Consider the following 15699-nt stretch of genomic DNA (forward strand, 5'->3'; position numbering starts at 1 on the left):
ATCCAATAAACAAAGTACTATCGTTATGCATCTGTTAGAGTGTGGTACAAAGAGAAGCTTACAGATTCAAATGAATGGCATAAATGACTGAGAAATCGATTCAGATAATGCTTGTTTACAGGGACAAAAACTATGTTGACAAGTATGAATAAGCACACAGATAATCCATTTAAAAAAACCCAAACCTTTCTAACTGTGTTTACACACACAGATGTATTTGCTTTCCTTTGGCACTAGAAATTACAAACAAAAGATTCCATTTTATAGCAATTAAACTTCGAACTTAAAATAAAAAATAACCTTTGAGTCATTTAAGTCATACAGCCACAGCACAGTAGCTTCACCTTTATTAAATTGCTGCCAACTCTATATTCTAATCCTGGAAATTCAGGCCACAAAGCCTGAATTCAGCTTCCACCTGTGACAAATTTCACTCGGCAGGATTAACTGGATGCAAGGAGCTCAAGCAGCCGTGGGGAATTAATGAGATACAGACATGTTTAATAAGAATGAATCTCCCATTCTTTTCCAAGGTGCATGTCTACCTTTAAATGCTCTTTATATGCATATACAAATTAAATCAAGTAAAAATGGACACCCATTACATATATTCAGCCAAATTAGACATTAAGTGGTCAGAGCACATGATGGCCATCTGTAGTATTTCTTCAGTGTTGCAGAGAGATGTATTAATCCCTACTCATTTCCATTGCTAGAAAAAAAAATTAAGATTACACTTAACAAATATGGTTTATTCTTTTAGCACGTTAGTTTTACTCTTCAGCCATTGCCAGGAGTAAACCCTTAAGTTTCACAGCAAATTCAGTATTATCAGTACAGTAGCAAGAGTGTTTTGGCACCCTGTAAAATCCTAAAGAATGTGCAAGAAAAATCTCAGAAGTAGCATTTCATTATCCAGACTTCTCATTTCTTGTTCATGGTATTTGACTTTACAGAACCTGAAGCTTTGATTACTTTCAGAACAGTTTTTATAGGTTTTCTGCTAGTAACCAACAGGGGTGTAACAACAATGGCACAGTATTTTTCCTAAAGCATTAGACTAGGAAAAAACTGTTTTCCTTGAAGAACTACAATCAATTAGGACTACATAAAAATTAAGTAACAAGGCATCAGGGCAAGTAATAGCACATCGACCCTCTACCACAACAGGAAGCGGTTTTCAATCTTACAACAAAAAAGAATCAAATGAAAAAGAATCTAAAATTTATATACTTCGTAGGTTTTCTTCCTTCTCTCTCTAGATGGTAAGAAACCGTTACCAATTAACATTTTCCTTTGCTCTGCAAGCAGGATCAAGGCAGCAGCTTTTGTTGAGATGGAATAAAGTAAATGGTTGCCGTATTTTTGCATTGATCACATGCAGACTGGACGTCGTATTGTCTCCGATAACTGGATTAAATCCAAGCTGCACCAGACACTTACAGAATGTTTCCCCCACGCACGTTGTTTGGGCATGTCTCAAATAGAGATTAATCTTGTTCTGCTAAGTGTGTTCTTAAGCATCAAAAAAAGCTGCATTTGACTACAGCAAATTCTGTGAGGAAAAGGAATCAGAGAATATAACAGCAAGTCTTCCCAGAAGACAGTCTTTTCTACACATCCAAAGAGAACTAGCTGTTTGAATTTTAGATTAGCTGATACAACATTTTTTTAAATATTTCAAAAGCACAGCATGTTAAAACAACTTTCATTACACCTTGTGGAATACCAGTACCAACAACCTCTATGTGAAATTGTTACAAGCTACTCAAATGCAGTCTCTTAAAACGAAAAAGAGTACAGTATATCTAAAGCATATATACATGCTGCTACCAAGGAAAGAAAGTAGTGAAGTAGCAACTTTTTATACACAAGCTTCGCTAAGAATCTTGCTCTTTGAAATAGCCCAAAAATTAGCTTGCACTTAAGATTTATTTTCAACTGAAAGGACTTACAAAAACACACAAACCTTATTATAAGACCCCTTGGTCTTTTTATTCTGAGCTTGCATGGTATTTTCATGCAAACTGATTTACTGGAGATACAGTACTGCAAGTTACTACTTAAAAAAAAAACATCTAAGAATGAAGTGATTTATCTTTTTGCAAAACATGAATATAAACCTCTGTCTTCACACAAGGCATATGCACCTACAGCCCTGTCTTACAGAGTCAGGTAATTCAAGAAACGGAGTGTGCAGCAGTAACTACCAAATGAAACATTTTACAAGTACTGAAATATGGAAACTAAATGAACTGATTATCAGTCCACGCAACCGCAACGTTGCATTGCACTACATAAATACTGACCAAGTGCCCCCAAAAATGTCAAGAAACTACAAGCAAGTTCAAAACAGGATATTAAAACTGTTTCTTTCAGTGAAGACCAACCAGTCCCTTTGTGTACACATTTAGTTTTATTGTAACAAAGCAACTTGTACACTTTAACGTTTAAAACTGAGCATCTTTCTTTCCTTTCCAGTGAAACAAAAAAAAAAAAAAGAATTTAAAAATAAACAAGAACAAAATTACAATAGAGAATGTCAATTCCAAATAAGATCCTACAGGTTCTGCTGATTCTCCATCAAGTGGCAGGGCTCAAAGTCATCATTAGGAGAAGATTTTATTTTAAAAGTGTCATCTTAAACTGCAAGGATGTTTGTTAAACATCACAATTAAACATGCCAAAGGAGAAGAAGCCATGTTGTCAAAATGCCCACTTAACCCACCCAAACATCTGAAACCCACCCCGGCTGACCTTCTATAACCCCCCCCCTTTTTTTTTTTTTTTTTTTTAGTTTTTTCTTTTTTTTAAACAAGAGAAAGTAGACAGATACATGTTGGTAAATGCTAACTGTCCATATTCACATAGAGACACAGTGTAATCTCTGAGCCCAATATACAGAGAAAGAAGGAAAAAAGCTAGATTCTATGCACTACTACACAGGGGCCTAGCACTCTTCAGCTTCCAGCAGAGTGAAGGGAGCAGAAGGTTTTCTTTTTTCCCACAGAACATGGTGTGTTGATTCCATAAACAGTTTTTGTTTTGAGACAGAAAGGGATAAAAATGAACTTGAAACAGAAACTGGTAGATTCTTTTCCACTGTATTCTGCTCAAGGTATTTCCCCCAAAATAAATTGTGAACCATGGTGTAGAGGAGAGAAAAAGAGACCTCAAGAGAACAAGGCGACTGAGCACAAGAAAAAAAAGACAGCAACTTGCTCCCAGGGACTGGAGAAAAATTAAAAAGGTAAAAAGGGGGTTTGGAATCCATCAGTGTTCAATTAGTCATCTTCTCCTTCATCCTCCTGTTGAAAGATAAGCAACAATTAAAAAAATCTAATCACTAAACTTCAGATAGCACAAACTTTCAAATGCAATAACCAGAATGTTTTACTGCCCTACAGACTACAGCCCACAGCGCTACTCATAGCATGTTGTATGATGGCCTCTCTTTCCCTCTTCACTAAAGAGTAGTAACACTCGCCGTGAGTACCTATCTACATAGAAATCAGTTAATAACCGGATGTCCCGATAAAAAAACATCAGGTTTGAAAAACTACCATGACTTATTATCACTACAAACATTGACATTACTTTAACATTTAGAAAGTGAAGGGGTCTCGCGTTCTAAACTCTGAAGAGCAAAATGCTTCAACTTTCAGATGCTAAATTCTAGGTTACATAATAGAGCCCAGTACTCTGGTGCCCACAACAGCCCTCCTACCTCAATACAAGTAATTTTTTGCTGCTGAAATTCAGACACACCACGCCCAATGACAAGACAGACAGACATTCTAAACTTTAAGTTACCAACACCCTGAATGCTGTCCCTGGAATCCCACTTGCTGCTAAAGGAAATTTCTAATTCCTGAGCCCAACAGAGAGCCTTAGCTAAGCTGGCCATAAGCAGAAATAAACCAACAGGTGGGAGGACAACAGAACTGGATGCATCAACAAAAGCTATTTACAAGTAAAGCCTTGCTTAGAATGTTACTAATTAAATAAGAATTTTGTTATGCTAATATCCTAGTTCTTCTAGAGCACTTCCCTTACGAATTTACTAAAATTACTTATTTGCGCTCTCTCTCATGTACACAAACATACTTATTGCTACACTGAAACCACTCCACAAGTTAAGGTAGTGACAGTTCTGCTTCTCCCCTCCAAACACCTTGTCAGTGATTGTACAGAAAAGAACTACTTTACCTTTGTAACAATGGCTCGGTATTCTTACAAGATCCCTCTTATAAACTTCTTTCGATTCTCATACACCAGAGATAGAAGGGGTAAGAGGTAAGGGGTAAGATTACTCACCTCTCCTTCCTCTCCCTCATCATCATCTTCATCTTCCTCCCCCTCATCTTCATCTCCTTCTTCGTCAATATCCTCCAATCCTTCTTCCTCTTCATCATCATCATCATCCTCCTCTCCCTCCCCTTCTTCATCATCCATATCAGGAACCTTAAAGACACATACACAACATTAACTACAGTGATCAAATTCACTTTCACTTGCACAGTGCTATTATGGGTATGGATCAACAACTCAGTGCTATACTTACCAAGTAGTACTGTAACGGATTTGGCCAGATGTCATCCTTGATGACTTCTCCTAGTTCATCAGCCCCTGCATCGGAGTGGTCAGTGAACCAGGTAAAGAAACTTTCTGGCTCTTCATGCTGCCTCTTCCTACTGGCTTTGTTCTGTGTCTGGCTTGAACGTTTTGTCAGATCCTGAAAACCAAGTTAAGAAGTTCCCTAAGAAATGGTCCTTACATGGCTTCCCTCCGCCCCCAAATAAGCACCATTTAGAAACGTACTTTCTAAACAACCACAAGAAGTCACTTACTACTCCCTCTTTTCAGGGAGAAGTCTTTAAGAAACACTTGGAACACAAACAACTCACAGAAAAAGATACCACTCAGCCACTTGCATTTCTCATGAACATGAGAAAACAGTAAAACCGCCTTTTTCTTTTAATGACCTCCACTGAAATACTGAAAATTCACAGGATCTTGCATTTGATTTATGCTGCCTTATCACAGAGAAGCACAAGTATGACAAGTGTTTAATGATATACCGAGCTTAAAAGATCGCACAATGGCTAAATGCTGCTCTGAGAGTAGCTGTAATTGCAGCTAAATCCTACAACTACTACATAGACACAATTTAAGAAACACTCAGTCTCCATACCTCTAAGCTCTGAGATAAAGAACTGCCTAGCCTTCTTATCCTAAGTCATTCTTTGTAATAAGTCAAACATATGGTCACAAGAACATACACGAGTCCTGTATCTACCATCTTACCCAGAAGTTTAGTAAGTTTCAAAAATCTCTTTGCTAAGTCTGAAAATAAAATTACTATCCACTATTTAAATCTATTCTTTCTTTGATCATATGGTAATTCCAAACTTCTAGTATTTGTTTTCTTGATAGAATCACAACATTTATAGGTTTAGACTGTTTCATGAAGAACAATACCAGAATTCATACTGATTTTGTGGTATGGTGTAAAGATCATTCAGCTAGTTTGTACTGGACTGTAACTTTTTGTACAAGAGGAAAAGTTCTAGTTCTCAATGAAAAAAGATTAAGTTTTCTTCTCAATTTGAGGGTGACAAAACAAGCAGCGAGTTAACTGCAACCCTCAGTTCTACTTTTAAATACTCATTTCAAAATCTTCAGGGTAACATCAAAGTACTCCCAACTTTTACAGAAACTAACTACAGCAAATTAATTATGTTTGAATACTGTCTGGATGAAAGACATGCCCACATTATTGTGTGGCTACAACTTCTACAAAGATGTAGTGTCTGCAAATGAAGTTGAGGAAATAAAGAGGAAAAAAAAATTCACACCCCCCTATCTGCCCCCCCCCCGCCCAAAACCCTGCTGTCCTCGGAATTCCTTATTTAATAGTTATCTTAAGAAAACAACAGAACACAGAGTCTAGATCCACGTCAAAGACAGACAAGCTAGTGCACTTGTTAATCTCTCCATCTGGTCATACTTGTACTTTCACTGTTTTAATGGTGGTGCTCAACTGAGCAAGAGAATTCACTACAGATCTCCATGTCCATAGGGTATTCCAAACCCTGCAAGATAGCCGTGAACTATGTATGTAGTGAAGTGACAAGGGGGGTTGAGAGGGGAAGAAAAGGGAGGACAAGGCAGCTTCAATACAAAAGGAAAAGAAAAAAAAGTAAAAGGAACATAATTAAAGTAATGGTATCACACAGAGCAGCAATTGTCTCTCCCAGATGCCCAGATACATACCTTCCCAGATTTCCATTTGATCTCAGTTGATTTTGAAGATGGGTCTCCACTTTCATTGAGGTGAAACTCTTTGGAGAGAACTTTATTTTCAAAGTATGGATTCTCATCAAAATACTGCAGAGTTGAAAGCAAAGAGTTAGAACCCAGATAATGTAAAGGCACATGCCGAGTCACACCTGGTATTAAATGGATAACTGAAGAGATTAAATTACAAACTACAACCCAATATGCAATTACATTAAAAAAACTCAGAAAAAATCACAAGTGAAGGCATTATTTAAAGTACTTACAAAATCTATTCTGTAACCTGATTTGATGTCTTCAAATTCTGTCACCTCAACTCTGGTCAAATAATGCAGTGCTTCCTCATCTTCTTCTCCCAGCAGTGCAGATACTAAGACAGAATTAGGAATCCCACATTAACAAAGCTATGAAAGGTGTATCATGCAGATGAAATATAGGAAATTGATAGTAAGTAAGATTTGAAAAGCAACACATCTGTCAAAGCCAACTTCTTGTGGCCCTTTTTTTTTGAGTTACCAGCCAAGAGACTATTAGCGTTTGTATGATTTGCATTTGCTGAGGTGAAAATATTACATTTACTTGTTGTAGTTCAACGTTAAAAAGCAGCAAAAGCTACCTGCGTACATCTACCCTTCTTTCTGAACACATTTTCACACATGTAGTTTGCCCAATCTAAGCAGTCTACAAACTTGTTTTGTCCTCTCAGAAAGTCTATTGTCAAGAGTCCTAAGAGGCTCACATCCAATTAAAACAAAAAACCCCAAACAAACTAGAATCCTTTTTCTTTTTTTTTCCCTTTTTTTTTTTTTCTTTCTTCCTTCAAAGGGCCCAATTAACTAAGAAAAGTGGGAAACTTGTCGTTTAAAACGCAGAAAGAAAACCAACATGGGATTTTACTGAACAAGATGTTCCTTTGGTCAACAAATGCAAGAAATAAAAAGCTTATGAAACGCACTCTAGGACAAAAAGGAAGTGTTTGCATACAAAGCAGGCTTCTGTTTAAATATATGCCCAGCAACAATTCTAGAAAACCCTCAGAGCTGCAAGACACTCACATAAAAAGCAAGCAAACACCGAATTTACAGAAAAAAGAGGGTTATTAAGAATATACCTTGTGGGTGGTTGACAAATGTTGTTACCCAGAAATTTGGGATTTTGGCGATCAATTCTGACCTCTTCTGGAAGAATGGTTGGCGGAGTTTATTGTATTTCTGTTCTACTTTCAAAATTTCCTCACTGGCTTGTTCATTCAGTCTGTAACAGAAAGAGCCACGTTAACCACAGGAGAGAGAACTGAAATTTAAAGACGCATCATCAGTAGTTAGCTAAAAACTTCATGGGTCTGATCAGACTAGTCTGCCATATTCAACAAATGAGGTATCTCAAACAAAAAATTGAGGCCCAAACCTGTAGCAACTGTTAAGAAACACACTACTAGAAGCAATCTCACTGATCTTAATGAAACGTTCTTAACACATTGTATGTTTTGCAGCATTACAGGAGGGACGGACCCTTATTTATGCAAAGCAAAGTAGTATTTACCTCAAACATTTTGTTTGCAAAAGACCTGAAGATGGATATCACATAACACTATCACCTGCCCTTTGTAACTTTTGGGCAGGCAAGCAAGCTACAGCAAAGCAATTTTGTACCCCACACAAGTAAAATCTTAAGATGTAACATTTAATTGGTTTTGTAAAAAGGCAGAGACCTGATACTGCAACAGCTTCACATGGCCAGAGCCTCAATAGTCACCTGCAGTCTTTGTGCACGGAGATAAGATCCAGGCAAATATCAACACAGAGCCCACAGAGAGTTTTGGGATATGAGACTAATGTTTCAGACACTTTCTACACATTATTCTACAAGCACATGAATATATAATTAAAAAAAAAAAGTACAATAAAAACTAACTTTTCAACCAAGTTTTTGGTTCTGCTTACAAACATGAAAATACTTTTGCAAAATAGCATACACATTAACTTGAAAAAACAATAAGAAATATATTTCTATTATCAAAACTATCACAATTAATTTAAAATTTTAAACTCAGGTTCTACCTTTTTAATTATAAACAATTAAACAGGAAACCAGGATACTTCTTCAAATTTTGTATCATACAAATACCTCTTACATCTAATCAAGTCAGAACACAAGTATATCTTGGCGGAGTTTGAAGACAGTGAGAACTACTACTGAGTGCTTACTTTACTAAATATTTTTATTTTTGAAAGTTACATTTTGATTTCTAAACATTTTAAAAGTTTGTTAATGTTTACCTGTCTATTTCATTCTGTACTTCATCAATGTGTTCAATTGCTTCCTGTTGCTCTTTTTCTGAAAAACAAACAAAAATGCATCAAAATCTCTTCATTCTCAAGTCTGACAAATCACCTGGGGTTTTCGCTTAATACCTTTTCTAGTGATCTACTTTAGAAGGACGCAGATATTTCTATTAACCGTCGTAAGTGTCACTAGGCCTTAAAGCTTCAGCTACTTCCAGGGTGTACTACGGCTGAAGTGCAGAAAAGTTTGACAAAACGGCACCCAGAGCGACTTTACCCCTAGAAATCACAGCTCACATTGCCCTACACAGTTTTACAAGTCAACTTAAATGGTAAGTCAATCATGACAGATTAATAACAAATTAATTAAAAAGTCATAAGCCGTATTTGCTAAAACCAACACATTTAAAGGAACGTTAAATAATTTAGCGAGGACAGAAATACCAATAGAAATAGCGTAACTGGGAACGCACCACCTTCTAAAAACCGAGAAGAACGTTCGAAAGGACGGTTACAAGCAAAAAAGACCCCAAAGCCGCCGTTCGGCAGGTGTTTTCTAATCGGAACTTCCCCTCGACAAAGCCTGGCAGCGGTCTGGGTGACGGGAGGACTGTTTACCTATCGCGCTGGGAGATGAATGAACGGCAGCGGGAAGTCGCTGGAGCAGTGCAGCACGCTCACTCCTCCCCCGTAAGTTTCCCGCACGGCTCAGCCCGCGTTAAGGGACGGCTCTCCTCGCTCCCCAGCGGCGCGGGTGGACGCGCTGCCCGCTCCCCACGACGGAGGGGCGGCCGGGCACGGAAAGCACGTGTGTGACCGGAGCTCGCAGCGGGCGCGGCACCGCGGGGCGCGACGGCGGACTGGATGGAAGGTGGAAGGGGAGCACTGCGCCCTTCCCGCGGCGGCGGCCGGGAGGAAACCCACGGCGCGGCGACCTTTAAAAATCCCGGAGCTGCCGCGATCGCACGTGGGGACGGGCGCGGGCGGCTCCATCGCCGCGCCGCCCGAGCACCGCGTGGCTCCCCGGGCGGGCAGGCCCCAGCAGCGGCGGCGCAGCCGGCGCCGCTCCATCCCCGCGCGGCGGGGCAGCACCACGCGGCCGCCGCGGCGCCGAGACCAGGAGGCGGCGAAGCATCATGGCGGCGGCGGCGGCGGAGCACAATGAGGCTCCGCGGATGCTGCTCCGGGAGGTGGGGCGGGGGGGGTCCCGCTGCTCCGCCAAGGCCGCAGCGCCCCCCGCCCGGCCCCGCCTGCGCCCGTGGGGAAGGAGGCCGGGCCGGGGAGCGGAGACAAAAGGGCGCTAACATGGCCTCCTCCTGCTGCTGCTGGGGCCTGCACATCCGCCCGGCCGACCCCGCGCTCTTCCCGCCTCCGGCCCGGCCGCGGCCCGTGTGGCTGGGGAAAATGGCGGTCGGTGCGGCGCGGTGCGAGGCGGAGGCCGCGGCGGCTGCCGCCATTCCCTTCCCGCCCCCGGCGCGGCCTCACCTGAGGTCTCGTCGGCCCCATCGTGGTTGGAGTTCAGCTCCTTCTTACTGACTTTGGCCGCCGGCGCCGACATGTTGGTGGCTGCGGAGCGGAGCGCGGAGGGAGGGGGGCTGTAACGGGACTGAGCGGAGGGGGGGGCCGGGCACAGACTCCTCCTGCTGCTGCTGCTGCCACCGCCGCTCTGGCTCCCTCCGCCGCCGGGGCGCTCCCGCCTCCTCCGCCCGGACCTGGGGCTCCCGGATAACAGGGGGCGGCAGCGGCGCTCGCACTGCCTCACGCTCTCCACAGCCAGAATCACCACCACCGCCGCCTCCTCCTGCTGCTGCTGGCGAGGGGCGGGCAGCGCGGCGCGCATGCGCAGCTGCCCCCCCTCCGGGGCACGGGGGGGACGGCGGCCGCAGCGCGCAGGCGCACCAAGCCCCCCTCCCGGGCGCTGGGCAGCGGGCGGCAGAACGCGCAGGCGCGCTTTGCTCCCCTCCTCGGGAGAGGGTGAGCGCACCGCTCTGCGCAGGCGCCGACACCGCCTCCTCGCCGCGGGCGGCCCGCGCGCAGCCGCAGAGAGGCGGCTCGCCAGCCCCGCCCCCGCCGACCACCCCACGCTGGGCGCCCATTGGCCGCGCCTTGCGCTCTCGGAGGGAGCGGGGGGCGGGCCTCGGCGCGGAGACACAGAGGACGGCGCGAGAGGCGGGAGAAGGGCGGGGGGGGGGGGGGGGGAAGAGTAGGGCGGTGGCGCGCGCAGGTGTGTGCATGTGGGGGGGCGCGCATGCGTGCGTGCGCGCGCCGCCGCCGTTGCCCGGCGCACGTGGCCGCGCGCCCTCAGTGTGGGCGCCGCGCTCGAGGCTCGCGCGTCCCCTCAGGGCCGCCCCCGCCCTGCGTGGAGACGCGGTCAGTGACGGGGTCGATCCCTCTCCTCACTTGGGGGTGGCCAAGGTCCCCTAGGGGAAAGGGGGGTGTGGGACCACCGATCCCTAAGCAATCCCAAAACGGCTGCTGTCCCGAGTAGTCCCACTGCCTGAGGAGGCCCCTCAGGACCAGCCCCAGCACCTCCTGTGCCTGCAGAGGCTGCCTGAGGTGAGGTCGCGTTTCCACCCTGCCTTGCTCAGGGAACGTGGCGACCCCCATCTCGCTGCACTGCCTCTCTTAGCGGGAACATGACCCAGAGCAATAACTTAAGACGTTAACATTTTAAGGGCACAGGGGCCCTGTCAGTCACATCCAGCCCACTCGGTTAATGTGGGAGCACAACTCCAGAAGGTCATTGAGCCCAGCCGTCTGCCAGCACACCTGCCACTGCAGCAAGAGCAAGCAGACTTTAAATAACCCTTTTTGTCCCTTTCCTGTCCACCTGTCATGGAAGAGCTCATTGCAGCTTCACAGCTACAGCTAACTCTGTTTTGCTCTTAAAGTAACAGCCAAGCCACTCTTTTCTATCAAAATACGCAACATATTGTTCACAGATTATTGATCACAGATACAGATCAGGCTAAGAAACACGTACAGCTCTGATGAAGTAGGAACTTGCCTTTTGTGTTTGTTTTCCAGTCAATATTATCATATTCTCCCTGCTTGTTTCCTTTTTGTCTCCTCTTCAAGTTGCCCTTCCAATGGACTTAATTCAACAAGGCCTGGATTAGTTCCTGCCTCCTCAGAGGTCTTACTATAGTTTTCTGATTCCTGCTCCCACCAGTTGCTTCCAAATCCCAATTGCTTTTTCTTTTGTATTCCCAGCTGTCACTTCCCACCAGCTATGTCCTTGCCTCCATTGCCACCCACAACCGCTGCGGCATGTCCACAATTTGTATTGTGCTTCCCTGTGCAAACAGCAGGCGAGAGGAGCTGCCACCCGTTAGTCCTCTGCTTTCACGTACAGCGATGAGCTCTCTTAACTGCTGGGCACAAAAGGTAAGGAAAGCATCGCAACTTTATAAATGCAAGATTATCAAATCCTTCCCAAGAGGCATGTCTTAAAGCCTTCCTGAAGCCCATCACAGTGAGATAACTTCTCTCATAGTCTGTCTGTGTCTCCCAAGATCAATTAACATGGATATCTTCACATTCAGACAAGGTAAGCTTATGTATGTGGCTTGGTTTTCTTCCTTCTGTTTCCCTTGAGTCTCTTAACTATGCAGTTGTATCTGCTTGGTTTTTTTTTCCTCTTTTTCCCACCTGTAATTTACTATTATATTGTCTTTCTCTAGATTAGGCTTTGAAGGTCCACAATTTGAAAATACAGGCCATGTGTTTGAAAGCCAGTTCCAGGAACATATGATCCAAACGGCATCTGCCTGCTCCCTACTAGAATCCCTTGCTTAGTCTATAAATTACTAGGTATTCCTGAAGTACATGATTAAGGTGTTCTGCTGATATATCTAAAGTCAAGTAATCGTGAATTTTAACTGCTGTACTGTTAAAAACATTTCCATGATCTGTTTATCCTACTTTAAAACTAGCAATTATACAAGAAAAGAGAATATATATTAATTATATATGTATATTAATATTAATAGAACACTTTTTAAATAATTTTGAGACACAAAATACAAACCTCTGCTTTCATGCGAAAAGAGAAGGCAAAGAGTTCAATTTTTTTTGGAGGAAGCAGTGTTTGTTCACATAGTTACTTTCCTTTTTTTGCTTGCTTTTTTCAGTTTAGTGCTGGTGATGTGCTGTTCCCAGCTTCCTAATAAACCTTTTGTCTTAACTCTTCCTCAGTTCTCTTCCTGTTAGAAAAGTTATGTTAACATCAATACTTCTTCTATTATACATCCTTTCACTCCAACTAACCAGGTACAATTGCCTTAACAGCCTGTATTTTCTGCTTTTCAAAAGAGAGCCTTGCTTACACAGTTCAACTGCGGTCTAACTTCTGAGTACGTTTCATAAAAGGTCTCACACAACAGGTGCTTACATGCCTCTGGGGCTTGGCTCAAAGAATTTGACAATAATCCACAGAATGATGCCCTCTCTGCACTCTCCTCCTTGCTTTAGAGATAAATGAAGTAGTAAAACTTGGCCGCTGATTTAGAATGGTTGTTGAGCCCTAGGAAGGATGAAAGCAAAGCACCTCCAGCAGCTTCTGCAGCTGAATTGATTTACTGTTTGTTCTTGCTGCATGTACGCATCTTGTCAACATGTACGCTCAGGAGGAACATGACTCAAATATTTGTGAAGAAGCAAGTAGCAGCACAACTCTCAACTCAGTCTGAAACTGCTCCTCCGTGTAGGTACCCCAAACCCCATATAGTTTCATTACAAAGGAAGGAAAATGGTATCTTGTTACATGCTGTTACACAAGATTTTCAGAAATTACGTGATGCTTAGACCTAATATGTAACTGTGTTTAATATCCCTGATGCTGTAACAAAAAATAATAAATACTTAAAGGTTTAATTGATCAATATTCAGTTACCTGCCTTCACTTCTTTCTAATGTTTTTCATTTTCTGTAATCAACCTCTAAGGCAGTTTCAGTCCTTGAATAACTGTTGAGGGGTTAAAATGTAGTTATAATCCTATGATATTGGGGGTGTGTGAATGTATTTAGAGAAGATGCTGTCCTCCTTCTCTTATCTTCTTGTAAGACCTTTCTCAGCTCTGATTACATCAAATATAATAGAAGTGTTACATTTTTTCATGAACTATACTGTCCGAGTAGCTATGCTGCCTATATCACAAATAGCTCTTTTCTCTCTGTATTTCAGAGTTAGTATTCCTGCTTTCATTTGAACTTCAGGTTGCACAGTTCAAGTTGCAAAACTATACTGTATGTGGCATCTTTCAAACGCAGTGCATGAGTACTCTGGTGTTGACAAATGAGGGAGTTAGATCTTTGCAGCCTCCGGATGGCAATGACTTCGTCAGACCAATGAAGAAAATTTCTGTTAGTTTTCCTTTATGTATATTTGGATATATGGGGGGTTTGGCAGCAGCTGATAATGATTAATGGCCTTACAGTTTACACAGAGTGTAGCAGTAACTGCACGTTTTTCTCAAGAATAGAATGAACAGAGCTTCTTCATAAAGATAATCTCATATTTGCTCTTTGATGTAAAAGTTCACATCTCCCAATATTTCTTTCCTTAGTTAGGTATGTTACTACAAGACAGAGACATAATTGGTTATTATGTTTACATAACACTTAGTTTCTGGAATGTCAAGTCAGCTATAAATTTTAAACACGAACCCCCGATTTGGCAAGTGAAATCAGAAAATGTGCTAAATCCTCTCAAATACAATGTAATGATGTGAGAAAAAGAAAAAAGAGTACATTTCCTTCTAAGTATTTCTGCAATGCAAAATGGGCATAAAATCATGCAAGTTAATATAAATAATAGCAACTTACGTTTTTATAGCCTTCCATCCCAAAGAATCTCACAGCCTTTACAGAAATTATTGTAGAGAAATATAAAACAAGGATCATTTTACCATTGCCGAAATGCAACCAACTGCTTAACAATTGTACATCTATGCTGGGAGCCTGCTCTTCCACAAAGAACTTGCAGACTTGGGCTCTGTATTAGGAACAAAGATTCTCCCTTGGAGTGCTAGACAAAATTTTTTAGAGTATATGAAAGCTTTTAAATTACTGAGTACACCAGGGAGTTGAAGGCTGCACAACATCTCAAGCACACGTAAGCTTGTACTTGATAGTAAAGTCTGACTGGCGTATCAGTGCTTACTCTGAGCAGCAGGCAGAGACGCACCGGCTGGTTTGCTGCGTGTAATCAGTTTGACAGCCCCCAGGAATTGCCGAGTCTCCATGACCCTAGAAAGACAGCTTGGCACATATATTAAACAGTCGAATACCTCTTCTCCAACTGTTTATCCATCTCCACCAGTCATAGACCTTCCCAGTCGAGCACTCACATTAGAACTGAATGGTTAGATAATGACGGAAGAATCTTCCACGTGTCCTCACAGTTGTTGTGGTTTAAACCCTCGGATGAAAATATTTCTGGGCTGATAAATGCTTTTGAAGCAGGATGGTGGTTCAGTAACACAGACAACAAGGAGTGACTAATAGTGTGTAGTTGAATAAATCCAGTGATTCTATTTGGATTTTTTTTTTATTTTTGGTAAAGTTCCCATTGGACATAGTTGCTAAACCTGATTTTTATTTCTTCCTATACCAACATTTTTAATTTACCAGAGCACTTGCTTGTAATCTGTGAAGAGCTGGATGGTCATGTAACACTTGTGCTCGTTCCCAGATATTAGAGACAAAGAGGCAGTCAAAATATTCTTAAAGATCTTAAATGAAATTCAAAGTCAATGAAACCTAAGACAGTTCTGTACATGAGACATAAGCTTTTCAGATATGTGGGTGCTTAAGAACGTTTTGCTCATATTTTTCATGTAAGGCGTACAGTTGTGAATTTTGTAGGGAACTGATCTATGCCTTCCAGAATACTAAGGGAAGTTGTTTATTGGAAAATTCTCTTCAAGTTACATTCTGCATTGTGAAGTTAGGAGTCCCTGCCCAAAGAGACATTTGATTGGAGGAGTTTCCTGCCCTTCTTGACTTTCATTCAGATTTTATATCTCAGACATTGATGTTGTCCTGTTCCTTGGCTTAGATGGAGACCTGTGGCTGTTAACTACCGATCGACTGTGCCAACAGACACATATAG

The 15699-nt window shown here is 42.5% G+C and overlaps 1 protein-coding gene and 1 long non-coding RNA gene across 2 annotated transcripts; one reads left to right on the top strand and one right to left on the bottom strand.

Annotated features, from left to right (window-relative positions):
- Window positions 1-2397: 2397 nt before the first annotated feature.
- SET (SET nuclear proto-oncogene) lies at window positions 2398-10506 on the bottom strand. The gene is made up of 8 exons (XM_075170336.1): window positions 10071-10506; window positions 8580-8637; window positions 7412-7554; window positions 6567-6670; window positions 6277-6390; window positions 4565-4735; window positions 4318-4464; window positions 2398-3308 (listed from the first exon to the last, which is right to left on the bottom strand). The coding sequence occupies exons 1-8, from the start codon at window positions 10423-10425 to the stop codon at window positions 3285-3287; spliced, it is 1116 nt and encodes a 371-aa protein (XP_075026437.1). The 5' UTR covers window positions 10426-10506; the 3' UTR covers window positions 2398-3284.
- Window positions 10507-11640: 1134 nt separating this feature from the next.
- On the top strand, window positions 11641-13914 carry LOC142091539 (uncharacterized). The gene is made up of 3 exons (XR_012676842.1): window positions 11641-11972; window positions 12082-12135; window positions 12269-13914. It is a non-coding gene; the product is annotated as an uncharacterized LOC142091539 (long non-coding RNA).
- Window positions 13915-15699: the final 1785 nt, after the last annotated feature.

Source organism: Calonectris borealis, chromosome 21 (assembly GCF_964195595.1).
Source record: "Calonectris borealis chromosome 21, bCalBor7.hap1.2, whole genome shotgun sequence".
Lineage (NCBI taxonomy): Eukaryota > Metazoa > Chordata > Aves > Procellariiformes > Procellariidae > Calonectris > Calonectris borealis.